Source organism: Hipposideros armiger, unplaced genomic scaffold (assembly GCF_001890085.2).
Source record: "Hipposideros armiger isolate ML-2016 unplaced genomic scaffold, ASM189008v1 scaffold_84, whole genome shotgun sequence".
Taxonomy (NCBI): Eukaryota; Metazoa; Chordata; class Mammalia; order Chiroptera; family Hipposideridae; genus Hipposideros; species Hipposideros armiger.
Window position 1 is genome coordinate 3596646 of NW_017731434.1, and position 25826 is coordinate 3622471.

At 36.1% G+C, this 25826-nt stretch overlaps 2 protein-coding genes across 20 annotated transcripts in view; one reads left to right on the forward strand and one right to left on the reverse strand.

Moving 5' to 3' along the window:
* Positions 1 to 24914, reverse strand: part of FUBP1 (far upstream element binding protein 1) — a 34819-nt gene extending 9905 nt beyond the window's left edge. For 5 of the 19 annotated variants that reach the window (XR_002124193.1, XR_002124196.1, XM_019643999.1 and 2 more), the window contains exons 1-20: positions 24607 to 24840; positions 17000 to 17090; positions 16083 to 16145; positions 15237 to 15275; positions 14701 to 14740; positions 14176 to 14228; positions 14016 to 14087; positions 13829 to 13886; positions 11734 to 11896; positions 11542 to 11640; positions 11316 to 11417; positions 10959 to 11061; positions 10767 to 10867; positions 10254 to 10395; positions 9192 to 9352; positions 7565 to 7716; positions 7400 to 7479; positions 6717 to 6746; positions 4078 to 4215; positions 2448 to 2522 (exon numbers count right to left, since the gene is read on the reverse strand). Coding sequence is in view for 17 of the 19 variants with exons in the window: in XM_019643999.1 (XP_019499544.1) it covers positions 2448 to 2522; positions 4078 to 4215; positions 6717 to 6746; positions 7400 to 7479; positions 7565 to 7716; positions 9192 to 9352; positions 10254 to 10395; positions 10767 to 10867; positions 10959 to 11061; positions 11316 to 11417; positions 11542 to 11640; positions 11734 to 11896; positions 13829 to 13886; positions 14016 to 14087; positions 14176 to 14228; positions 14701 to 14740; positions 15237 to 15275; positions 16083 to 16145; positions 17000 to 17090; positions 24607 to 24726 (1882 nt within the window). In the remaining 2 variants the exon portion in view is untranslated. Of the gene's footprint in view, positions 1 to 2447; positions 2523 to 4077; positions 4216 to 6716; positions 6747 to 7399; positions 7480 to 7564; positions 7717 to 9191; positions 9353 to 10253; positions 10396 to 10766; positions 10868 to 10958; positions 11062 to 11315; positions 11418 to 11541; positions 11641 to 11733; positions 11897 to 13828; positions 13887 to 14015; positions 14088 to 14175; positions 14229 to 14700; positions 14741 to 15236; positions 15276 to 16082; positions 16146 to 16999; positions 17091 to 24606 lie in introns of all 19 variants that reach the window. The other 14 variants (XM_019644002.1, XM_019643996.1, XM_019644003.1 and 11 more) reach the window with 11 other exon arrangements.
* A 98-nt stretch (positions 24915 to 25012) lies between these two features.
* DNAJB4 (DnaJ heat shock protein family (Hsp40) member B4) overlaps positions 25013 to 25826 on the forward strand; it is a 39373-nt gene continuing 38559 nt past the window's right edge. Inside the window, exon 1 of the mRNA XM_019644023.1 lies at positions 25013 to 25328. The gene's annotated coding sequence lies outside the window, so the exon portion shown is untranslated. The remainder of the gene's footprint in view (positions 25329 to 25826) is intronic.

Here is a 25826-nt window from a genome sequence, read left to right on the forward strand (position 1 = left end):
CTGAGCTGCCACCCAGATGGCTCAGTGGATAGAGCATGCTCTCTTAACAACAAGGCTGCTGGTTCGACTCTGGCATGGGATGGTGGCTACGCCCACCAGCAACTAAGATTGAACACAGCACCTTGAGCTTAGAGACCACAAGCTGCTGACAGGAAGCCAGGTGGCAACTGGCGCCCTCCACAACGAAGACTGAAGAACAACAACTTGGCTGATCCCCTTCCCCAATTCCCCAATAAAATCTAAAAAAAAATAAAATAAAAAAATTGAATGGTATTAAGACCTCATGATTATACTCAACATACCCATTCATTCTGGGCAAGTAAAATGTAAAAAGGCTTAATAGTCAATTTATTAATGGCCATGTTGCAAAGAAACGTAAGATATAATAAAACAGAAATCACACTCATTTCTCAGTAATTACCTAAGTCTACCCAACTGGCCGGTGTTTTTACCCACTTTTAATAACGTAGGGAACATTTCTGGCATATTACCATTTGGAAAATACAAGTTGGACCTAATGATTTTTAGCCTCAGCATGCTCAAATCTTTAAAATGGTGGTGCTATTTCATAAAAGTTAAGGTGACCATAGGTCCTTACCGCTATGTTGTCACAAAATGATTAACAGCAGTCCAGTTATTCTATAAAGCACCCCAGTTCTGACAATAAATTATGTGATCATCCTAATCAGGGCACATTGTTTTGAGGCTAAAGGTTTTTTAAAAATGGTGGGGTTTTTTGTAGAATTTTGGCTGTTGTAAACCTGCCTAAAATAAGCTGGGTCTGAAACACAAAAATTAATGAATCTGTTACAGCCTCAAGAATAACATGCAGCATGACTTTCCTGGAAACGTCGTTCTAACAGGAAATGTTACTTTTCTTTCTTTAAACAGAAACCAGCTGTGTAAAACACCCTTATCACAAGTATATGCAGTTATATAAAAAAGATGAATATAATCATCCTTCTGGAAATTTTTCTTTCTGTGGACAATGACATTTTTTGACAAAGAAAACATTAAAATCTACATTGAGAATCACGAGTAGACTGTATCTTATGACAAAAACTCTACCATCTATATACTTTCTTTGTGTACCAGTGAAGAATGGCAAGTTTATCTGTGTAGCTTTCATTTGTGACAACTGGCTATGGTGTAAGTTGTTATTTGTAAAAAACTAACAGTATAAGCATCTGAAAAAAACAAAAAACTACTTGTCCGGAAGAGTAACAACAGGTTCCAAATGGTCCCTGAGAAAGGCAAATTTTGGAGATAAACTTGGGACTCAGAACTCTTATAGTTCAAGTTCTGGTTCCATCACTTAGTAGTTGAGTGACCTGTTTCTCAATCTATACATGTAAAATGTCAGTGGAGAGATGGTTCTGTTCATTCACAGCAGTTTGAATATATTTCTGAAGTACTTCATTAACAACTGTACCCTCATTAGAATATAGTAATATAATAACCAGAAGGGCAGGGCTCCTAGCTATTATGCCCACGATTACATTCTCAGCATCTATCACTAATGCTTGGCATATAGTATGTCCTCTCCAGTTACTGAATAAAAATGGCCTTCGTAGGTGATTATACACTAGTCCCCCCTTATCCGTGGTCAGAAGTATTAAATGGAAAATTCCAGAAATAATTCACGTTTTAATTGCATACCGTTCTGAGTAGCATGATGAAATCTGGAGCCATCCCACTCCATCCCACCCAGAAAGTGAATTTACCCCTTTGCCCAGCGTATCCACACCGTACATGCTACCTGCCCATTAAGTCACTTAGTAGTAGCTGCCTTGGCTATGAGATGGACTGTTACAGTATTGCAAGTGCTTGTGTTCAAGTAACCCTCGTTTTATCTTATAGTCGTAATTGTTCTATTTTATAATTACTTATTGTTGATGTCTTACTGTACCCAATTTATAAATTAAAATTTATCACATGTATGTATGTAGAGGAAAAATGGTTTCAGGAATCCACTGGGAGTCTTGAAATGTATTCCCTGCAATAAGGGGCAATGATACTGTAACATCACACACAACAAATTTTTGCTCGGAACTCTATATTTTAACCTACGCCACTTAGACTACTGACATGTATAAAATCAAGTCTGAAAAAATGTAAGTAATATTCAAGGCCGTGTGCCAGTGAGGAAATTTTTAGTATCTATTAGTAAGTGGTTGACAAATGGATTTAGAAAAAAAAAAAGTTTCCTTGTTTTGTAACCACAAATTTAAAAATAATTATTTGTAATGACCTTGATACATCTGAAAGTTCAGTAATTTTGGAATGCAGTCTTGCTCAATTCTTCTCTTCCTTAAGATTTTAAGAAACCAATGAAAAAAGTCCAAGGTAATAAAAACATGGTATGCTTTTATCGAAATCTTCAACCTTCTAATGATATTATACTAAATGTTTCAATGTAATGTATAAAAAAAGAATGTAGAACATACCCATTTTCTTGTAGTACTCTTCCCAAGCCTTGGTATAATCAACCTGTCCAGCTGGAGCTGGATTCTGTTGATCTCCTTGTTCAAGAAAAACATAAAAAAGTTAGATTAAGGCTTTTTCAAAGGCAATTTAGACCCTTTCCTTCTGTTCCTTGAATAAAGGACCTGGAAGTGGTCTGCCATGGGAGTAAGGGAGGAAGGATGTGCTGTGTGACAGTGGCATTCCTGCTAGGGACACAGGACATTGGGATACAGAGCTGGTGGACAGAGTCGGTGGTCTGTGTATTGGGAGTAGTAGTTACACTGGGCAGGTAAGTAAATCCACTTGTCAAATAAGGAAACATGCAGAGGTACCAGGGTCTTCACCATTTCTATGAGTAAACATGAAAAGGGGAAAAGGAAGAAAGGTGACTGCAGGTGGAATGAATATATAGTTTAAAACTAAGGAAGTGCTTAACGAATGACAGGCATGTCAAAAGGATACAGGAGCCATCTTGAAGGGACTCCTGGCTGGCCAAATCTAGGATAATCTGATAATTAAAATAATAGTCTACAACCTACTGAATAAAACAGGAATCCATACTCATATAAAGAATAGGAAGGGAAAAAAAGCTCTTCCTTAGGGTAAAATACCAACTAATAAATGTAAAATGAATGGTGGAAATAGAAATTACCATCATAATTGTAGCCGAATCGGACAGCTGTTAACCAATGAAGGCTAAAGCCAATGGGTAGAAGTTCAAATGAGATACAGAATATGATGTAATCTCAGCTTAGTTTTCTAGAAAATATTAATTTCAAAAAGGAAAATGGTGATTTTATACATAGAAACCTGGCAGACACCCATATGACCAAGTCACCATGGCTACCAACTCCAGGGATGAAACAGGTCAACATTATGACCCCTGATGTAATGCACTAAGAAAAGCATATCATTTCTGAGGTAGTCTTGCCATTCAGAAAGTAGGACCTCATGATCATGACAAAAGGTTGAAGGAACCTAGGTTGATTGGTCCCATAAAAAGGTCTGTACTTGTTATAACATGAAACAGGCTGAGGATTATTCTTGATTGGTGAGACTGAATAGATCTGACAACTAAAAAAAAAACTCCACACATTACCAGATAGGATCCTGCATCAGAATAAAAATGGTTGGGGCAAATTATGAAATCTGAATTAAGGGTTATACACTTGGCCAATAATGACGAATCAATGTTGATTAACTGATGTGGAGGGCTGTATGATGGTTATCAACTTTTGGAGTAATATAAAAAGGAGTATTCAAGGGTTAACGGCATCATTTCTACAGCTTGGCTGTAAATGGTTCTGACAAAGACTAATGATAATAGACACGGACACATGATAGAGAGGATAATGGAACAAATGGGGGTGAGGGTATGGGGGATAAAACACTAACATCTAGGTTATCTGGGTGTTCTTATTCTCTAATGTATCTTACAACTTTTATGAAAGTTCGCAATTATTTCAAAGTAACTTATTTTTAAAAAGAAAGTCTGCTTACTGAAGCTATAACTGAACATTAGGGATTTTTAGGTATTATACATTGATGCACTTCATATATAATTCCAAAAAAGTTTTCATTTTTATATATAAAAAAAAAATTGTTAATTACCATAGTTACCTTGTCCATTGGTTTGGGTTGTAGTTGGTGCACCAGCAGGAGCTGCAGGTGGTGGCTGTGCTTGCTGTTGGTAATAGTGAGCATAATATGCAGCCCAAGCTGCTGAATTTGGATCCGTTCCTGCCTTAGCTGGAATAAACAAGTTCAACGTTTGCATCTGAAGTCCATAATCAATCAGTCTATCTCTCTCTCTCTCTCTCACACACACACACATACATACACACACACACACACACACACACACACACACACACACACACACACACACCCTCCCTCCCTCCCTTCTGGCAAATATATAGATCCCAAAATTGCTTATTTTTGGACACCAAAAATAAACAGTAAATAGAAACTTTCAAATTCTTCTATTAATTAGTCATTTTTAGCTTTTATTATAGAAAACTGAGGCTCACAGATTAAATGACTTTCCTAGGTCCTAGAAAACAAATGGGTGGCAGAATTGGGATAGGAAGATCTTTTGGCTCCAAATCCAGTGCTGTGTCTTAAAGCATCCGTCCTATGCGTTTGTTTTTTCTAAACTAGTTTTGCCTCAAGCACCAGCAGTTCTATGTGGCAGATGACTAAAGCAAAGGATTTCTAAACACTAACCTGTACAAGCAAGAAATAATTTTAGAACTATGAACTCTGTCCTGTCTTCAATAAAAAGACAACATAAAAATCTCAGAAAAAAAGATTATCTGTATTTCATCTCATTGTATTTCACAGTGATTATCCCATGAAACATAAACTTGATGTCATAGCCCTACTTGAAATTCTTCCTTTATTCTCTAGAGTCTTCAGGAGTGTCAAAGCTTTTAATAAGCACAGCATATTATCAGTATGTTTACTGATCTAGACCCCTGGGCTTACCCTTTCCATTCCAGCCTCATCTTCCCTCTTTGTCAATATGTTTCCAACACTTACGTTCTGGCCGATAATTGCTTGTGCTTTTCAGAAGTTGCCCCACTCAAATCTGAGCCTGGCATCAACTGATGCATTAACAGCTTGAGATCTCTCAGTCAGAAACAGTTATCTTATTGATTCTATCCTTTACACTAGGAGTATCACTTGATATTAGAGGTATATCTTTATTAGTTTCTTTTCTCAAGAAAAATGTGATTTCCTTAGCCAGAGTCCATAAGTCCCTGTAATCTGTTTATAGCCTCCGTCCCAAATGGGCAGAAACTCTCAGCTGCTTAATAAGTTGATGAAGTTTGAGGGGAAAAAAGGACAGGATTTTTAAGTGATACAATCTCTAAGGTGATACAGTTATAAGGCATTTTGCCACCCTCCTAACCTTCCTCAAGTAATAAATGTATTGCTTTCCTATGTTGGATATTTATGTCTAACAGTGTATTACCTGTATACTAATTAACACAAATATTTTCACTTGACACCAAGTGTGGATAGAAAACATGATACTTGTACTCCTGAATGAACTTCACATAAGAAAACCAGTCTTAAGAGGGCATTAAAGCAATGATAAAATAACAAGATGCTGTACAAAAGCAAGAAAACCAGCCTCATATTTACATATAACTAATACATACTGAGAACTTACTAATATTCATTCAATGCCATATTCATTCATTTATGTATTACCATTTTATATATAAGAAAACAGATTTAGAGGGGTTCAAAAACTGGCTTGCTATACCACAATTAGGAAGTTGGACGACTAGGATTTGCCTACGTTGGTTTCATCTTGAAGTCTAAGTTCTTGACTTTTATATAAATCCTTAACAACTCATTTTTTTTTATAGAAACATTTTTGTTCAGAGAACATCGACTTTATTGTCAATATGGTCAATTTAAAAACCAGAATGTTTAATTCAATTCACTGAAACAATTTCATTTAAATCAATTAAGTATTTGGTTTTTACATAATGTGAAGTCTAATATAAGCAATATCTAACACTGGCTGATTATCTTTTAGCTAAACGGGTTCTTTCTTTCCCAAAGGTGATTCTAGAAATCATATTCATTAACCATTTCTTGCAGTGGTGACTTCACTAGTACTTCAAGGGGGAAAATGTGACTGTGAAAGAGATCACTTTTTTATTTCCCCAATTTTTCTTAATCACGTACCTACCTACCTACACAGTACTCAGAAGTACAATCCTGCAGATCCAAATTACCCGATATAAATCTGCCCCTTAACTTGCTCAAACTCTTGAATCTCTTAAATGGTGATTCCTGTGCTCAATCACACCATCCCAATTAGCTTACAAGAGGGGAAAAAAGTCCTTTTGTTCTTAAAAGACTAACTTTAGACTACTATAATCATACTGGCCTCTTCTTTTTTAAGTCCTTCTATCAGAGTACTGCTAACATTTGGGAGTGCAGTCTTCTGCTACAGAATGTAAACTCATCTTTGCATACCCAGATCCTAACACACTCAAGTTGTTTCTTGAATGAGTGGAAGTTGTGATTTTTTGGTAATTGCCATGTTGTGTCATCATATTCCAAAGAACACACTTCCTATGAAATTCAAGTATGTTATAATATAGGGCCACATTTAAATACCAGAATGTTTAATCAAGTTCACTAAAACAATTTCACTTAAATCAACTATTTTGGTCTTTTTAAAAATATAAATATACTAGTGTGGAAAGGAATCCATAATTCAGTACCTTCCTTGAAACTACTCCAGTGAAAGAGGCCTAAAAGGTAGGTAGTAGGTGAGAAAAAAGGATCATAAACAAATGTTAATTGGTTTCGATGAATGTCCCATTACCACGGTGGAAAGAAAACTACATAGTGGGAGAAGATGCAAGAATAGAATAGAATGTAATATATACAAAACCCAGATCTGAGCAGAAAAAATATTCAACTAAATTTATTTTAGAGTTCTAACATGCAGATATTAAATAAAGGCTTGAGTTTTACTAATATGTAAAGTTACTATCTCAGGAATACTAAAGCAGACAACTTATATATCTTATCTGAGAACTCAGGAATTTAATGCCAAGTAGTAAACGCTCCATTACACTCTTACCATACATACTATATTTACATCTGACGGCACTGGTCCCTAAAACCTAAGACACTGCACACTTCTTTTGGCTTTTAGCACTCTCGCTGTGTAACTTCAAAAACAGAGAAAGCCAAATGCAGGCTGAATAAAGTTCCATGAAAACAGACCATATACACACACCAATCTTATACAATGTGATAGAACCAGAAACTACCACTCCTGCTGAAAGAATGAAACAAGTGCAGAAAATGCACACAATGTAGAAACACCAGAAAATTTAAGCATGTAATAGGAGTGACAAACAATACAGATAACACATGGGTGACAATCATCTTTTACCTGGATCAGGAGGGGCCTGTTGCTGCCAGTGTGGATATGCATTTCCCCATCCCTGGGGAGCATAAGGGGCTGGAGGACCACTGGAAAGATAGAAATCAACATAAAAATATAATTTACCAAAAGCTAGAAACTGGGGAAAAGCACAGAACCAAACTCAATACTTACTGAGGAGCAGGGCCAGGTGGTCCCGGATTATAAGGTGCAGGGTTGTATGGTCCCATTGGAGTTCCAGGCCCTGGAGGCCCAGGAGGCCCATGGGGGCCTGGGACACCATGGGGCCCATGGGGTACAGGTGGCCCTAAAGGATTTACTGGGCCCTGCAAAAAAGCAAAGAGACATACAAAAATCAGAAAAACAGTAATGGTTGAACATTTCAAAGACCAAATAACCTGCCATTTCTACCCTCTATATAGCCACAAGCAGCAAATATTAGATTTTCCTTCATTTCCTCGTTCATGTTGCAAAAACTATCTTAACTCTACTATATTAAAGACATATAAAATTGATTAAAATCAACAGCATTAGCAAAGAACTGAAGCATTTCCTTTGCTTCCTTTTTTTTCCAGACTATTCCCCTTTCCATTGTTTCCTTTTCCTTTTATAATTCTTATTTTTATTAGTATCCCTTTATTATTAATCATGGAAGCTTATCAAATATCAGGTCCATTTTTAGCTCCTCTCTCTGTATCTACCCTAACAATAATCAGACCACCATCTTGACAATATATTCCCCAAATTGCTTAGCTGTTATATTGTGAACTATTTACTGAATACTTTACCAATAATGTAACTAGTTCTTGCTCAACAAACTGAAGTTCATCTCACAACCTGTCACCAAACCCTTTCAAATCAATAATTTAAATTCATTTCCTCCTTTGTCCTTTATCAAATTTTCTAAACAATTGATTTAACAAATCAGGGTATTTCATATCTATATCATGCCACATCATAATTAAAACTGCTTAGTTGATGTCTCTTGATTAATCCAACTTGAAAAAACCATTAAATTGTCCTAAAACGCTCCTTTCATGCAATGAATACTGACTATGTGACATTTCAGACCAAAATACTTAAACTACATTTAGTTGTCAATTTTCTCAGCATGAAAGAATGAAACTAAACTTCATGATTTTTTTTTTTTTGGTTTTAAAATATTTTATTACGGAACGTTAAAAATATATAAAAAGAGAATAATGAATACTTATATATCCTTTACCAAAAAAGAATAGATATTAGCAGCTATTGGCTTTGGTGACTTTATTCTCATGAAATAAGATTCTTCTTTAGCTAAAGACCCTTTTCCTTTATTCTTGTGTATGAAAAAGGGGCCACATACTACACCTGATAAGCTCAGGGAAGGCCTGCATGGTGGTCTTTACAAACTCAAGAGACAGAAAGTAACCACATAGGATAGTCTGAACAGAAAAATTTCTAAGTAAAAGCAGGTCATGGCTAGTAGTGTAAAACTTCATGATTTTTAAAGTCCCTTTTATTAACCTGTCTTGTTAAGTCTCTAATTGCTGTCATTATCCCTTACTTCTATTATCTATAACCTATTCTTTCCAAATAGCAAAAAAGGATTAATGAAAAAGTCACATTTTTATAGGGCTATGCGCTAAGCACTCTTTTTAAGTGATACCCACACACTTCAATCATTTAATCCCTACAACCCTATACGGTAGGTACTATTATCCTCATTTTCAGAGAAAGATAATGAGGCAAAGATGAGTGTATGTCTTATTTAACTAACAAGGACTATGCTACGAATTGAAGTTTAAAGCACACTACTCACACCAATCTTTTCTTCTATAAGTTGACGAGCATAGTCTATTTGCTGTGGAGTGCCACGAATTGTAAATAACTTCATATTAGGATCTGCATTAGGTGGGGGATTTCTCTGAAGTTCTATTCTTGCACCAGACTGTTGGCTTATGCTCTTTATGGTTTCACCTCCTAAAATCAAACCACAGTAATTTCTCTAAAGATTCAAAGCATATACAAGAGGAGCTATTTACAAGAAAATGCAAGTAGCAAATGAATTTACCAAACAAAAACTCATAGATACAAACAGAATGATAGTTACCAGAGGGGAGGGGAAGGACAAATTGGGCAAAGGGAGACAAATATATAGTAACAAAGAAAACTAGATTTTGAGTATACAGCATTCAATAGAATATACAGATACTGAATTATAACACTGTATACATGAAATTTATATTAACTGTTAAACCTCAATAAACTTAAAACAAAAAAAGGAAAATGGTCGCAATTAAATAGGCCATTAGAAGTTTTGACCAGTATTCCATCTGCCAATATTTCATTACGATTTTCCACTTATTCTACACTTTAAATCAAATTATATAAAGCATTTCATGCTTCTCTTAAAATATATTTAAATTTTAAGGTGTAACTTAGTATTCTGTACCCCATCTTAAAATGGATTCTAATTTATCAAAATATTTGGTTCAATTAAATTGCTTTTACAAGCAATGTAAATATAAACTAACATTTATTACAAAATTTGAAATTTTAAAAATATGTTAGTCAGGAAAAAGGAAAATAAACAAAAACACCCAAAACACTTTTGGGTCAAAAGAAGTTTCTTACTCTAATAACTGAACTGTCGGTCCCCTTCTCTAGAAGCCAATGTAATGCAAACCTACTCTTTTTACTTAAGTATATATAAGGTCCTTGATTTATGTTTAACATAAGAACACTTTTCCACTAAAATACAGCCCAGAGAAAATCACTACTACTAATTTACAACAGCAGCAGAAACAGCATCCAGAAAAATTTAGTGCTTTGTTGAATTTTCCATCCCACTTGAAAACATTAACGGTTTAAAAAGACATGCCTTTTCCTATTATTAATCCAGTTTTCCCAGTTGGTACAATGAAATTAAATTCCTGTAGTCCACCAGGTGGTCCCATGTTCCAATTGCCTTGACCTCTACCTCTTCCTCGACCACCAGGTCCAGGTCCACCAGGATTACCAGCCTAAAAAAGGGAAAGACAAGAAGAAACAAAGTCAGCATAGAAATATACTCTTCTTACCACAATAAAATTATTAAATGTCTGGTTTCCTCAACTTTCATTTTCCTAAATCAGAAATTTAGAGAAGCTGAAAGATGACTTGGCCCCAAAAAAACTATTTATTCTTTTTATATTGGTGTAACATAGTACACTTATGTAGCTGCCTTCCTGCTCCAAGATGTCTACCTTAAAGCAATTAAAAAATTTCTAGTTATTAATAAACTATCATCAAACACCTTCTGATATAAAATAAAGGGGGGTAAACATTCAGATTTAATGAAATAAAAAATTTTAAATTAAAACAAAACAAAGAAAATATTAGTATTCTATCACACCTGAACACTTCGAAGAAGGTCTGTAATAATTTCTGCAGCATGCTGACATCGGTCTGGAGGTCCTGTTATTTGTGCTATTCTATCAGGTGTTGTTCCATCATCTTCAAAAACACAGAAACAAATTGGATTAATTTAGCATTAAAGGTGTCAGAGTCAAAAGTAGTATCAATATTTAGAAAATTATGTACTCACCTGGCTTAAACTGAATTCGAACACCAGCATCATTTTGTATTTTTTTAATCATCTCTCCATTTCTTCCTATTACAATGCCAACAGCAAACCTTGGAATGGGGACCTATGCAAAGACGACTAAGTATTAAGAGAGCCATTTCCTTAAAATCAATGTGCCTCAAATCATAAAAGTATACATAGCACTATTTCTGTCAAAAAGGATAACAAGATGTATAATATACTATTGCATTCTAAGATGGAAAGTGGAGGAAAAAAGAATATATAATGTTAGAGAAGGCTATGGAACACAAAATAGAGAAAATATATTATACCAATGGATTAATTAGCATACAACCATTTCTGAATATTTTTACTTACATCTATTCCTTCATTTCCTCCTATTCTTGACCCATACTCATTTCGAACTTCTCTGAAACCACCTTGATCACGAATTAACTCTAACACCATTTCCTTGGCTTGCTAAAGTAGAAAAAATTACCCAATTTAGAAAGCATGCCTCAAAACACTGTAATTATTCATGAATATTTTGCTCATTCTGCCATCCACCCCAAATCCCTCTTGTAAAATATAATCTTAAGTTTACTTGAACTTTGTATGGGTCTCCTGTAATTCTAAGAGGTTTGTCAGCACCAGTGTTCTGAGGTCCATCTTGAATCATAACCATTTTAACTCCAGCCCGCTCCTGTTAATCATAAAAACCATATGTATTAACAAAAGGGGAGCAGAAAGAAACTGGCTTCAAAACCGATGAAAATCATTTTACAAATAATAATACCTGAAGTTGTTTAATAGTCTCTCCTCCCTTTCCGATAACTAATCCTGCCTTGCTGGCTGGAATCATTATTTCTTGAACTGCATTTCCTGGTCCATCACCATGATGGAAGCCAGGGGCCGGTCTTCCTTTTTCAACAATCTGGTCCAGTAACCGTTTTGCTGATCTGTTAACAAATTAATAATTTAAGCAAGTTGTAGCATACCCAAAAACTTATCCAAATAGAGAAATACAAAATATAATCAGGTACCCTGTCCAATTCCAGTTTGGGTGGCCTAAAGCTAAATTTTAACAATTTTAATCAAAAGAAAATGCCATCAGGGTCAAAGATCGAAACTATTCAATAAATTTTAAGGTATAGGATTTTTAATATTTTTGAGAATACAAAATTTCTAAAAAGTAACATTCTACTTCTAAAGTTATCTCAGAATGAAGCTGATTACTCTAAGAACTAAATGTTGGATTTATGTTTTTAAACCATCACTTTGGTCACTCAAATGTTAAAATTTATTCCTTCAACATATAAAGTCAACTATATGCTAAGTGCTATTCTAGGTAATGGGTTTACAGCACTGAACAAAACAGACAGGGTTTCTGTTGGCATGGCTTAACTTCATTAAGTAAAAGCATGTTGAATAAATTACATGTCATTAGGGAAGTGTTATAAAAAACTCAAAGGAGAATGATGACAGAGTGAGTGAGTGAGTGTGTGTGTGTGTGTGTGTGCGTGTGCGCGCGCGCGCGCGCGCGCGCGTGTGTGTAGGGATTTTTCTGAAAATATTTTCTGGGAAATAGATATACGAGTCCTTACTGATAAAGAGATAATTGAGCCAAGACCTGAAGTAGTCAGGGAGGGAATATGAAAGCACCTGGGGGGAAATGTTCCAGAGAATAGGAAATGCAAAGGACTCAAATGAGAACATGCTTGGAGTGCTGAACAGAAAAGAGGCTATATGAGACTACAACAGAGTGAGCTGGGAGAATGGTAAAAAATGAAATGAGAAAGATGGCAAGAAAGTAGGCCATGATAAAGACACTGACTTTTACTCTAAATGAGGAAGCATTAGAGGAATTTGAGCAAAGTAGTGTTATGAATTGATTCACATTTTAAAAGGATCACTAAGGCTATACCATTATAAGAACAAAGTAAAAAGAATGGCGACCTATTACAATACAGGCAAATGGCATCAAAGATAAGATGATAGTACAGAAGGTGGCAAGACATGGCTGGATTCCAAATAAATTATGAAGAAAAAATGATCAAGACTTGCTTATGGATAAATGAGGTATAAGATAAAGTATTAAAACAGGTTTGCCATAACTGAGATGTGATGAATAAGAAGAGTAAAATAAAAGCAGGCTGGGAATGGGGTGGAAAAAACTATTCTGTTTTTAACAATCTAAAGTTTGAGATGTCTAATGGACATTCAAGTGTAGGTATTGGGCAGCTGGATATGAGTTTGGAATTCAGGAAAAGAGATCAAGGCTGAAGATAAAAATTTAGGAGTATATAAAATCTATGGCACATAAAGCTATATATTAAATGAAGTTTAATAGAGTCAATGAAGTCATCTAAAGGGTATGTGTAGCTGTACCACAGGAGGGCCGAATTTTGTGGCACTTTTGCATTGAGAAGCCAGGAAGATAAGGATGGACAGCCAAAAAAGACTGATAAAGAGCGACTACGAGGTGGGTATCGCTAGGCAAGTGTCAAACAATGCTGACAGGCTGAATGAGGTGGAGGCCAGTTGTGATCTTAAAAAGCAATTTCAATGGAACAATGGGAATAAAAGCCTTACTGGTGCAAATTCAGGAAAAAATGAAAACAGGCAGATGATATAATGAGTAGAGTAGAGCTACCTCCTTTTTAAGGAGTTTTGTTGTAAAAGGGAACTGAGAAATAGAAATATGGGGTTCAGGGATTGTTTTGGTTAAGATGGATGGATTTTCATGCATGTTTATGTGCTATCAGAAATTATATAGAAAAGAGGGAAATTAATAGTGCAGGAGAGTCATATTCAATTTAGATTCAATCACAGAGGCAAACGCCTTCAGCCGATAGAAGGGGCTGGCTTAGGCAAGTGATTTGCATACTTACTGGACAGACTCAGGTGTTCCAGTTAACATACAAGACCTTTCTGGAAGGCCACCACTGTCTACAATTTAAAACAAACAAAAAAAGTTTAAGGCCAAGAAAAGATTAACAGATACCATTATTTTCACTAGCGACTTAAAAAAATATGCTAGTTTTCTAGTCAGTATGAAAATAGCAAGAATAACATTACCAGGAGCAATCTGTATTTTGCATCCAGATTCCTGCTGTATGCGTGAGATCTGTTCACCTCCTCTGCCAATTACTAGTAAGAAAAAAGAAAATTATTTGCTGAAAGATTGTAAAGTATGTTTTAATTATGTTTTCAAAGCTTTAAAAATTAGGTTACTTACTAAATCCAACCATTCCATCTGGAACTTTGTATTCTTCAGTAATTACAGACCTGCTAATAAGAAAGAACAGAAACTAACATTTTCCTTCAAAGATCATTTGTTTACATATAAAAGGTACTCTACTGATAAAAATAGGAGTCTAATGGCTCCTAATGGCTTAAACTAGGTTTCCAGACACATGTTTAGTCAAAATATGGCTTAAGCAAAGTCAGAAATTTAATTAAGGGGTATACATCAAGTGAGGAGGGTATGGTTGATGGTACAGTCTGAAGGCATGAACTGCAAAGAAGTTATTTTAATTCACTTTAGTTCTAAAATGTGACTAATTCCACCCATCCTTCAAAATTACAAATATATCTAACTGAAAAAGAAAAATGATTCTGTATCATCTTAAGTCAAAAGAAATGAACGATATATACACAAAAAAAGGGCAGACACACATTCACCATACACTAACTTGGTTGTGTTTTTACATACAGTTCAACCAAAACTGCAAAGTACTCTTTGAAAAGCATTTGACTATACCTTTGCTGCTGATGCATCGGTGGTAACTGTGTCCCAAAAGCTACCAAAAAATTAAATAAAAATAAAATGAAAACTTTTAATTTAAGTTCACATATATTTAACAATACAATCTTATCAAGCAATTCTAAACTCTTTCCAACACACAGACAACTTAGAGAGAGTAAAATTTTATGCCAAATATTTAAGTCAACATTGATAGTGGGCAAAAAAAGTCAGTGATAAGGAAAGATATTACCAGCAATGAGAGAAAAAAATTGTCCGTTTTCAAGTATGCAAGCATAGATTAAGAAATGGAGTTATAAAATAAACTGAGTATGTAAAACAATTTTGTAGCGAAATTTTATTAATATATACCTGGTCATAATTGACGTGAGAGATCATAAAGATAGAAGACACATATTTACAAAGAAATTCATTCTAAAAGAATATTCACAACCTTCAACTAACTTCAAAGATAACCAATAAAAGATAAGACCAAGACCCCAATTAAAGTCCAGTTACTTTAGCTTTTAACCCAACTTTAACTAAACACTTACAGTCATTCTGAGGAGCAACTTTCTTAGCATCTGGTTGATCTGCAAAATTAAGAATCTTTTAATTTTTTGCCAACAAGTACAATCAAGACTTAGTTCCCCCCTGCCCACATGAGAATAAATATCAGTATAAACATTTATTGAAATAGCTGAGGGTATCGTTTGTTATTTGAACCCAAAGTGCCAAAACTCAGCCCAAACTCTTATTAATTGAAAAGAAAAATTACATCTTTCATTTTCTTCACATTTAAAAATGCACAGACATTAAAAAAAATGCTTTTTGACTGTATCAAATCACTGACCTTAATGTATGTTAAGCACTTTAGAATGATACAAGACAAAGTATTTACGTCCGTTACTAGCAAAATATCACATGCTAAAGGCTAATGATGCTTCCCACTGTAGGAACTGAAGACTGGAAGAAAAAAAACCTATCAAAATGTGAAAATTTGACATATCAAAAGTTGATGTATCTGACAGTGACCACAAAGCTATGCAAAATAAATTTTAAAATCACATTACAAGGCAATCTCAATCTAAACTGTTCTATTATTCCTCACCAAACATTTCAAGGCATAAACGTCGGGCAGAAAAACTCAAAGCAACTACATGACTGCCTTCATCTACATCCTTTACACAGATGAATACAATGCATACCTTAGAATAGACAACCGATAGCTGAACGTACTACATGCTCCTCCCCCCTTCAAACTTAAATGATCAAACATCAGAATGTTGTGCAGCAAAAATTCAGACACATAATCCAAGAAATGCTTGTGTCCATTTAAGAATCCACTGGTTTATTTCACGTTTACATACTAAACACAGGTAATAAATAAAAATTCCTGCCTTTAAAAGGAGAGGGCATTCCCTCCCAGTGTGTTGTACTGCTCGGACTTGTCCAAGAGCCATCTACACATAAAATAAAAAGAATACATTACATACAACATCTGAAGCATCATTAGCTCATTTTTTTTTTTTTTGTATATTAAAACCTCACTATAAATGTGAAAGTCACTTAAATAAAACCAAGTACTCCTGGTCAAAAGCTACAAATACATTCTATAGGCTCATTCAGAATCCTCCTTGTAAAAAAAAATAATAATAATAAAAGGGCAAAAATAAATTGTATCAAAATTCATACATCAAATCTAAAACAAAAATATGTGCCAACTTCTAAGTTCAGAAGCTTCAACAATTGTTTTTTAAAAATACAAGGCACTGTAAGGCTACTGCTTTAAGCCACATTGAATTAAACCTGAAACACAAAACAAGGTACTAAAACAAACAAAAAGTAACAAAAAATGGTATAACCTGCAACACACTAGAGTAGCAAACTATAGCAACTTCAACCTTTAAAGTGAAATCCAAAATAGCAAAATAATGAAAATATAGCATATAAAGGTTAATTCATGTATGATGAGAAAAACCTGTAAAATGTCTCCTAAACATTTTATATGTATTTTCTTTTTTTTTTTTTCAGTATATTAACAAGTCGTCTGTGCAAACTGTCATTCTGGCACAACCCTAAAAGAAAGAAAATGATGTTTTTTAATTAAGATGAAATTGGCTGGTTAACTCAAATTTTACCTACCTTCCCTAGGTCTCTTTTCCCCCCTTTCCTTTTGAGGCCAATATAAACCTTATACTTTTGGAAACCTTATGATAAAAGTAATGTTTCAATAAAAGAACATTTGAAAAATATTGAAAATCACTTTATAACTAAACTGTGTAAAACAATTAAAATGCTTATTGCTATAACTTACCTCCATCTTCCAAAGGCCTTTTTTGTCCCCCATAACCATAGTCATTTGAATTCAGTGATGTACCAGCATCACCTCCAATTTTTGCTGCAATCTTAAAAAACAAAAACACACCATCATTAAGGATAGCATCATAATTACTACACAATTTCAGTACTGTTTCCTCATATAGCTTTAATACATGCCAGGGGTGCAAAAAAATGTATACAAGTGGACATTTTGGTCAATGTTGCTCAAGCAGTAGTTCGCTGTAATTAGAAGTTTCTGGGCGCTGATGGTAACCACTTTGAGCACCTCTTGTAATTTCATAAGTCAGATGTGGCTTGTATTCACCTTTTCTTATCGGTATATATTGAGTATTACAATTTTAATACAGTTTTGCTTTCTTAAAATGTGTATAATTTTTTGGCACCCTCTGTATATTATCAAATATCTATCACATAAAAAGATTGATAGAAAGACAAATTCAAATCATAGTTTATTACTACCATTAACTTCAGAGTTAACAAATAATCACCATCTGGAATTAAGCTTCTGCTCTATCTCTAGAAGAACAAAGAAGTAATCAATTAGGAATCTTTAGAAGACTGACCAAATAGCTTGGAAAAAAATCTGGATCCTAATTCTACCTTTTCCATGGCTCTCTCCGATGACTCTTCAAAAGATGTGTTTGTGGGCACAGAGAATGTGAACACCCTGCGGGACTCCAAGGCTGTGCTGTCTTAATAGGGTAGACGCTAGCCACGTGTGGTTACTGAGAACTTAAAATGTGGCTGGTCCAAACTGGAGAAGTACTTTGAAATGTAAAGTACATAAATATTGAAAGCTTGGAATTAAAAGAATGTTAGCATCTCAAAATTTTTTATATTGAACATTGAAATGGTAATATTTTAGATATGTTGGATTAAATAAAATGTGACTTGCATTACATTTCTATTGGACAATCTTGTTCTAAGGAAACATGGGAGAGGGGAAAGCCTGGCAAGCTGTACCTCCAAGAAAGCCACAGCTAGAGCTGTAATTTTATCCTAAAAGACTTAACTTTTACAGTGGGGCAAATAATTACTGGCACTTGACTAAACAACCATCAAATAATAAATACCAGCCTCAAGTTCACAAGTAGGACATAACTAGTGGACATTTACTGCATTTTTCTATGAAAAAGGAAATGGAACTAATATTGTTGCGTGCCAGCAACAGATCAAGCTCCACAGCATAAATGTATTATACTCATTTTGTCACTGAATAATCACAGTAACTATGAGGTAGAGAGTACTTAGTGAGATATAGATCCAGCTTATAGCTAAAAAAAATCTCAAGAGGTTACTTTAACTAAGGGTACAAAGTTAAGTTAATGGTGGCTATGTCCCAATTTCTACACAGTTCCATGCTAATGACTGTAAGGGGTACAGTCACTGAAGCCGGGTGGTTGGCTCTGAGTTCGGTACATTATTCTTTCAATTCTGAGTATGTCTGAAATTTTCCACGATACAAAATTAAATGGAAAATCAAACTTTTGGTGACTGGAATTCCCCCAAAGATGTCCTGATATGGATCTAAACCAACTACCTCAAGTTTCATTATAACCAAGAAACTAGAGAAGCGTATAGTCAGCAACTTGTCTTAAACCCAATGTGAGAGTGTGTGTGTGTGTGTGTGTGTGTGTGTGTGTGTGTGTGTGTGTATGTGTATGGATCAGTTCCCATAAATCAACTGTACTTCCCTAGAGTTCCTAGATTTCTTTTTTCCTCATCTGTACATGCAAACTATAGCAAAGCATATTAGAATTAAGTATAGGGCCGGCCGAGTGGCGCGTTGGTTAAGAGCTGGCTTGGGACGCCAGAGGGCCCCGGTTCGGATCCCACATATGAGGGCCAGTGACACTGCCCTCTACAGCTAAGATGCTGAACAACAGCTCAACCTGGAGCTGGGCTGCTGTGAGTCGCCGGCGACGGCGTAGGCTGCAGCCCCTGCTGCAGTGGGTTGCCATGGGCTACGGTGTGTAGCCAGCAGCCAGTGTGAGTAGCCAGCAGCCAGTGTGAGCGGCCAGCAGCCGCAGTGAGCGGCCGTCCAGAAGCCTGCAACTGATCTGCCTCGCCAAGGAAGAGCGCAATGAAGGTGCCAACTTGGGCCAGTGAAGCAACATCCTCCACAACTAGACTGAAGAACAAAAGGACAGCAACTTGTCTGTTCCCCTTCCCCCAACTCCCCAGCGCTGTTCCTATCCCCAAATTCCCCAATAAAAAAAAAATAAAAATCTTTAAAAAAAAAAAATTAAGTATAAAAATGCTTGATAAAAAAAGGTATAAAATTTTATTTTCCTGACTATCTGTATGCTATAAATTTGGTCAGTCAAACCTTCCTTAATCATCTTTCACTTTCTCAAAAGCCTGTTTGCATCTTTGAGCCTCTAATTAAAAAAAAATTTTTTTTTAATAAAATCAGCTTATTTGAAAAAGTCTACTGATTTAAATGTTAATCTCATCTAAAAAAATTCCTTCACAGAAATGGTGTTTAATAAATACCTAAATATCTGGGTACCATGGCCTAGCTAAGGTGACACATAAAATTAATCATCACAATGCATCTACTGGGATGGTCATATGTGGACATTTAAAAAGTTCTGTTTCCTATATGATGAATTACATTGATTTTCAAAGGTTTGAGCCATCATGCCATTCCTAGTATAAACTATAACTAAAATCTTATTTCTTTTCTGAAAGCTTTCCTCATCACACCTGAAAAAACTGCTTTTCCATCCTTAAAAGTTTTAAAGCACTTAACATTGAATTGTTCCTTAAGGAACTTAAATACATTGCCAGACACGGATGGGCACTGATGTTAAGTATTTCAGGCCAGAGAAAATAGTAATACTAGTGATAGGAAAATGGTTTAGGCTGTGAATACCTTCTGCAGTTAGCTTTTTTTTTTTAATAAATGCTCTATGAATTTGCAGAGCAGCACTCCTTGAACTCTAGGAACTTCTGCACAGAGAAAAGATACACCCTCCTTATTCCTTAAATTGTTCTAAAACTATTCAAATGAAAATGAAAGTTGATACTTGGTTCACTCAGGCACATAAACCAGTAATACTACCTAAAAAATTCAGAACTAATACGACATAGAAAAGAGCTTTTAGTAAAAATATATCAACAGGGCTGGCCGAGTGGTGTGTTGGTTAAGAGTTAGCTTGGGACGCCAGCTGAGCAGCAGGGCCCCGGTTTGGATCCCACGTGAAGGACCAATGACGCTGCGCCCTCTATAGCTAAGATGGTGAGCAACAGCTCGACCTGGAGCTGGGCTACAGTGGGGCTGGCCAGCAGTGGGCTTGAGCTTTGGTGAGCTGCCGTCCAATGGCCTGCGAGCGACTGCCTCACGGGGAAGAGCACAATGATTAATACCAACATGGGCCAGTGAAGCAACGTCCTCCACAACTAGACTGAAGAACAAAAGGACAGCAACTATTCTGTTCCCCTCCCCCAACTCCCCAATAAAATCTTAAAAAAAAAAAATTATCAACAGACTTGATCAACTCTCCAGGATCAATGCAAGGCACACATTTCATAGGTCACTCCAAGGATTAATTTAAGAGAAATAATAATTCCTAAAATCCAAACTTCAACTATATGAAATTTTTATTAGACTAGGAAAATTAAGTGTAAGCAATTTCTTTGACTTTAATTTACTATAATTCCAGCTTTCCATTTGGACCTTGCTCTACTTCTCAATTTTGTAAATATTTTCCATGCTTCCATTGCATTAGTTTTTTTCACCTTCCTTCATTAAATATTCCTACTACCCAAAATTTCTGCAGTTGAAAGGAAATTTAAGAGATTTAGTCATACTACCTGATTTTAGATTTTGAAAAAAAAATCAAAAGCTGATTCTCAGAACTACCCAAATGCCTAAGATGAGTAGCTCCTAATTTTCAGTCCACTACATGCTTCCTGAGGCTTCGGAGTACAACTGTGATTTGGGGTGGGTTGTAATTCTGTTTCAACTGCTTTGGGTCCTTGCCAAATTTTCCTATACATTCTGTACCTCATTCACCTTATCTATACAAAGATAACAGTTTCTATCTTATCTTGTAGGATGGCTCTGAGAATTAAATGACTTAATACAAGTTTAGCACAGAGCTTAACATGTAGTATGTAAATTGCCAGTTATTATGAACAAAACAGCATATTATAATTCAACTATAAAGCAGGGTCCACATGACTTCAAATATTTCATTTTTAAAATTTAACAGATTTTTATTTGTACTGGCCAGAGATATATGTAGTTACATTCTATTTGTGAAAACTGTGCCTGTGGGAGAAAAGGTATATTATTTCTCTTTGTATTCCTAATATCTGACATAGACTACTATAGGCATTTGAGAAATGAATTTTGAAAGAACATAATTACTTTCCAAACAAAATTTCATTGCTACTTTAATTCATTAAAGATTATTTCTTGATTCAATTCGATAAATACTGAGTACCTACTATGGGCAAGGTCTTGATGGATTGTTCCCATGCACCAGAAATGTGAAGGACCCTAGAAATATCACTAGGCCACCACTTTATTAACATTGTCCTGTCTAAACAACACAGGAACCTTTGCTCATTACCATAATCAAACTTTGCTATCTTGTTCCAAAATATTTTTTAAAAATCATATTCAAATGCTATTTTTCATTGAAGGGATTAATGGTAAAATCAACAATTCTATAAAATTTTCATTGCATTCAAACAACATTAACACAGTCTGAGCCATTTCTACAATTATCAAGGAAGAGGTTTCAAGAATAACTGAGTATTTAATGACTAATTTACTAGTTGTTTAGAGCAGAAGCAACAAAGTTTGATATTCTTGCTTAATTTGTGATCTACCACTGTTAAGTCATCTAGTTTTAGCCTCTGATTCACTTCTATTTTCATATAACTTGGAGAAGTAAGTAGATAGATACATTTTAATTTTCTAATTTTCAGAGACAGAATTTGTTATGTAGTGTGATCACTAAAGAACTAATCAAAGAATCACAACCTTACCCTCTGGAGACACAACCTGAAATACAAAAATATAAATTTCTAAAGTGTACAGACAGGATGGAAACCCTAAACTAGAAAAGCTATCTGGTGCCCCTGTGCTGGATTTAGCTCAGAATATTATAAAAATCTGTAAATTTCACATTAAAAATAAGCTATTAGGATTCTTTGGGAAAAAAAGATTTGGCAATTCAGACTAAGTTACCAGATGGCAACAATTAACTACAGTAAATGCTACTAGCATTTACTAGGTAGGGAGCAGAGATCCCAATCACTTTTCCTGCTTTCCTGCATAACAAATAAATGTCCAGCTAAAAATGCCAACAGCATCCCCACTGGTACAAAGTGCTTTGAGAGCAAGAATCTGTTCATATCTCTTCCTTACAAAGAACATAACATAATACTCTGGACAAAGAAACTTAAGGTTAGATGGGGATTTGGAAAATATAATTCAGTTTCCTTTAGGAGAAAGTGGTTTAAGTAATTAACCTAACTTGTCCCTTTGGTCCACTTATAAGACAAGTGGCTACAACTGACATAGACAGCCTCAGATGTAATCAGAAGGGTTAATTCAACTCAAAAGCTAAATTTGGGGATCTCAGATTTAAGACAAATTCTGTAAAGAAACAATCAAATCATTACATCAAAGACATCTGTAAAGAATCATTATAGCAAGGGCAATGGGGCAAGGGATCTATTGGCATATAAAGAGAGTACAAGAAATTCCACAGTTTGAGGAAAATGTCCATATTAAAAAAGCAGTCCAACTTAATCAGGAAATTACAGCTAAGCCTAATAATTAAGTCCAATTTTTAATTACAGTATGGCAATCTAACTTCTTTTAGACTTTGAATCCACCTTTTCCCCCATCCAACACTGACTTCACTCTTGGGTTCTTGTCATTGCAAAAACCCCCATACCTTTGCATATGCTGCTTTTCTCCACTGGTCAAACTCTCATTTGTTAATGCCTTGCTTAAAATACCAGTCCTTTACTTTGGCAGTTAGGCACCTTACTCCCTGGTGTTGTGTTGTGCCTAACTCAAAGTAGGAACTCTATAAATGTTTACAGAACAGGCAGATTAAGTGCCCGTATTTTGTCCACCCCTCTCTGAAAGCATTAATCAGATACTACAATTCATTTGCATTTGGTTCCTTTAACTGTTATCATAGCTTTCTAGAAAGCAGAAATCCAATTCACACACTTCAAAAATCTCCAATAACTAAGTACAGTGTGTGGCACATATTCATTATGCTGGATGAATAAAAATTCAGGTGAGTCTTCCAACCCAATTTAACAAAACCTTACTTACAGAGTTCTTGTCATTATATAAATGTTTCAGTTGCTCTTCTAAACATTTCCCTAATAAATAAAAATTAGGCGAAAAAAACCATAGAATTAGTATTTGTTGACTCCCCTGAATATTTTTGAATATAAACAAGAACAGGTCCATCTTTATTTATAATGTGTTCACATTATGAAAACAAGAGCGATTTATTACATCACCACAGATTTTATGGATTTTGACTCAAATTATCTTTTAACAGAGCTGGAAGGTATAAGTTAAGTCAACTCCTAATACAATTAAACATACCGCAAAATTAGTTTCTGATTACCATTCGCATAACACTGTAGTCTAACACCTATTAAGCATTTTGTCATAATGAGAATAAGGTTTTTACTTTTGCTTACATAGAAGTCTGTACCAACATCATAAATCTTAAAAGTTATAATTATATTAAGAGACTATGTAGTAAAAATGAGGTTGAAATTAAGAAATCTTTCCATTTCCGGGAGTACATGTGCTTTTTATAGCTTTCGTTTGTGAAAGAAGTGCCTTCAAGGCAAATGTACGCACCTACGTAATACAAAGAGGTCTGGTCAGTTTACGACTCTGTACAGAGAGGCAGATTCAAACAGAAACTTGGGGTATGATGGGCCTGAAGCCATTTTGAGAAATAAGGGGCGAAGGAAAGGCTGGTTTAACAAACTGACACGTATATCCCGCCACTGGGAAGGACTCCAACGCGGAATATTAGTGCTCTCTTAAATCTCTTCCTTGTAGGTGTGACAGTGAATGATACCGAAAGATTAACTGCGAACCGAGTTCGAATGAACTGGAAGCTGGAAAAGAACTGCTCTAATGACATATCCCTTCCCTTACCATGGCTCTCCTTGTGGACAGACCCTAGTTCTTTCTCAAACTCATTACCAGAACCCTCCATACTATTGTGTAAAACTACGCGCGCTTTACCCCACGGGAGAGCAAGTTCATTCTGAGGAAAAGGAAATGCTAAGTGAACTCCTGGGAGAAAGAAGCGCGAGTGCCGCAGAAAGACCTAAAACCATCTCTGCGTAGCACGCCTTGAGGTTCCCAGTGGCTTAGACAGCAAGAACACAAAACCGAGTTCCGGCCTTATCATCGGTACTACCATCGCCGGGAAACGTGAGTCTCCTCACATTTCGGAGCCCGGAAGGGTACTTCTTTCCTCTTCCTCATGCGCGAAGAAGTAGCGGCCTACTCAGCCAGCGGCCAATTACCGTGAGCTGTTGGGATCCCGCCGCGCGGTCCAGACTTACCTGCCGGGCTCTCTGCAGCGCATCTTTGAAAGCATCGTTAACTCCTCCACCACCGCCGCCGCCGCCTCCACCACCAGCTGAACCAGACGAGGGTGGAGGCACTGTTGAATAGTCTGCCATGTCTACCCTACCGTGGCTGCTACCGCTTCTTTGCAGAGACCTTCTCACAGCCAACTGCTAAGAAAGAAAGAAAATGGCGGACGCCGAGACTGTATCACATTCTTGTGCGACCATCGTGCCGTAAAGGGGCGGAGACTGAGAAAATCTCGCGATGGTTTGAAGCAAGGCGCCGTGGGTGGGTGGGGCTGTAAAAAACGGAGAGGCAGGAAGATGTCGCGAGAATTGTGTTTAGGCTTTCGCGAGAATGTGGCTTATTTTGGCGCTTCCTCTGCGCGCGTTCCTGAGTGGAGGCTGTATGGCTTTTCCTCTCGGGTAGTGGGTAAGGTTGGCGTGGCGACCGCGGTATGCCCGAGTTTCTAAAAGCCTGCAGAAAAGCAGCAGCGTTTCTTAACGGTCGCCGCCTAAGGGAGGTGATGTCGGTGAATTTTCCTCCGGGGGTAATGCAGGAAAAGCGGGTGACGTCACGAGCGTAACGACGACGCTACAGTGTCTTGAGAGCGCTGCAGCCGGGAGTGCGTCTGTGAGAAACGTGCCGAACGCCGCGCAGTGATGCCCCAGAAAACGTCCTCCGGGTGTAGCGGGAACTCGCCATGATCTTCAGGGTAGTAAAGTGCCCCTGTATCTTCTAGATTGTCAGAGTTTTGAGTTTTATCACAAGTGGGGATGAATTCAGTTTGAAGGCCTCCTCGTTTTCGAACTGATGCCTAAGTTTTTGTGTAATGTGGGTGAGGCTATGACAATATGACTGCCCCTTTCTTTACCTTTTAAAAACGTAATTCATAAAATTCAGTTTTAACCAGAATTAGTAATCTAGTGTTGTGTGTGCCTATGGCCAATTTTATTGAGGTCCTAATAATTAAGAACAGCATCCATTTAACCAGTGTTAAGTAGTTTTCCCCCAGCTCCAGCCTGTGAGAATGCAAATGTAGTGTTCTGAATTGTCATCTTACCGCTAAAAAATTTTTTTAAGTTTCCTGCTATATAATTAAGTAACCAAGTAATTTCAGACTTTTTTCAGACCTTCCTTAGTATATATATATATATATATATATATATATAACTAAATATACATATATATGTATGTGTGTGTGTGTGTGTGT